Here is a 1,987-nt window from a genome sequence, read left to right on the forward strand (position 1 = left end):
TTCTTGTCGGGAAACCATACAACAATATTTCCCTTATAAGGTTCTCCTAAGGCATTATTTTATTTTATTTTATTTTATTTTATTTTATTTTATTTTATTTTATTTTATTTTATTTTTTTGAGACAGGGTTTCTCTGTGTAGCCCTGGCTGTCCTGGAACTCACTCTGTAGACCAGGCTGGCCTCGAACTCAGAAATCCGCCTGCCTCTGCCTCCCAAGTGCTGGGATTAAAGGCGTGCGCCACCACCGCCTGGCCGCATTCTTTTATTTTTTATTTTTTTATTTTTATGTATATGAATACACTGTCGCTCTCTTCATACATATCAGAAGAGGGCATCAGATCCATTACAGATGGTTGTGAGCCATCATGTAGATGCTGGGAATTGAACTCAGGACCTCTGGAAGAGCAGTCAGTGCTCTTAACTGCTGAGCCATCTCTCCAGCCCTTCTTGAGGCATTCTTGACACAGCCTCCAGGCATGTGGCCCTCACTGCTGACTCCTGCCTCCACTGTCCTCAGTGGTAATCTTCCCACCCAGTGAGAGGGGTGGACCTTAGGTGGCCATGGCACCACCACAGATCACAAGATGATCCTCTTCCTGGAGGCATGACAGGGACCAGGAAGTGCCCACCTAGTAGGTGGGTCCTAGCGAGCCATGGGTGGCTTCTGAGCTAGAGAGAGAGCAAACCCAGAGGGTCCAGAGCAGCTGCTCTGCTGGGTGGCACTGACCCAGGTCTCCTGCAGGAAATGTGGTGAACGGCATGATCGCGCGGCAAATGGTGGACATGCTCGTAGAGTCTTCGTCCAACGTGGAGATGATCCTCAAGTTCTTCGACATGTTTCTGAAACTCAAGGACATCGTAGGCTCCGAGGCCTTCCAGGACTATGTCACAGATCCCCGTGGCCTCATCTCCAAGAAGGACTTCCAGAAGGTGGGTGCCAGACAGCAGGTGAGCCGGGATCCAGGAAGGATTACCAAGTGCCAGCTGCGCCTCCCTGGCTGGCTGCTTTGGGGGAGAGACTTTTGGTTAACCTCAGTTATCTGTAACATTGAGATGGTCTGTGTGGTAGTTTATGCCTGTGGTCCCAGAGCTTGCGAGGCATCTTGGTTAGGGTTTTATTCCTGTGACGAGACACCATGACAACAACTCTTATAACGGACAACATTTAATTGGAGCTGACTTACATGGTCAGAGGTTCAGTCCATTATCATTATGGCGGGAAGCATGGCAGCATCCAGGCAGGCATGGCTCTGGAGGAGCTGAGAGTTGTAGATCTTGTTTCGAAGGCAGCTAAGAGAAAACTGTCTCCCAGGCAGCTAGGAGAAGGGTTTCAAAGCCCATCACTACAGTGACACAATTCCTCCAACAAGGCCATACTTCCTAATAGTGCCACTTCCTGGGTCAAGCATATTCAAACCACCACATTCAACTCCCTGTCCCCCATAGGCTTGTTCAAACACATGAGTCTATGGGGGCCACACCTAGCCACAGAATAACGCAAAAGGCTTTAGCCCAACACCAAAAGTCCCATAGTCTATAACAGTCTCAACAATCTCTCAACGACTCCAAAGTGCAAAGTCTCTTCTGAGAGTCATGCGATCTCTTAACTGTGATCCTCTATAAAATCAAAAAGCAAGTCACACATGTCCAACGTCATGATGTACAGTACCATTCCAAAATGGCATAGTGAGGAAATCCTGGACAAAAGCAAGACCAAAAACCAACTGGGGAAACTCCAACTGCTCTTCTCCATGTCTGAGGTCAAAGCACTCTTCAGATCTCCAGCTCCCTTTTGCTTTATTGACTGCAACACACTTCTTTCTCTCGGGCTGATTCTATTCCCCGTTAGGAACTTTCCTTGACAAGTAGTCCACGATTCTTGCACCTCTAACATCTTGGGGGGATCCTCTAACATCTTGGGGGAATCCTCTAACATCTTGGGGGGATCCTCTAACATCTTGGGGGAATCCTCTAACATCTTGGGGG

The 1,987-nt window shown here is 48.2% G+C and overlaps 1 protein-coding gene across 2 annotated transcripts in view; it reads left to right on the forward strand.

The window, feature by feature from the left end:
* The window catches only part of Ryr1 (ryanodine receptor 1), a 129,374-nt gene that overhangs the window by 95,926 nt on the left and 31,461 nt on the right, over nucleotides 1-1,987 (forward strand). For both annotated transcript variants that reach the window (XM_028786244.1, XM_028786245.1), the window contains one exon: nucleotides 744-931. In XM_028786244.1, coding sequence (XP_028642077.1) covers nucleotides 744-931 — 188 coding nt within the window. The remainder of the gene's footprint in view (nucleotides 1-743; nucleotides 932-1,987) is intronic.

Source organism: Grammomys surdaster, unplaced genomic scaffold (assembly GCF_004785775.1).
Source record: "Grammomys surdaster isolate TR1022 unplaced genomic scaffold, NIH_TR_1.0 125430, whole genome shotgun sequence".
Classification (NCBI taxonomy): domain Eukaryota; kingdom Metazoa; phylum Chordata; class Mammalia; order Rodentia; family Muridae; genus Grammomys; species Grammomys surdaster.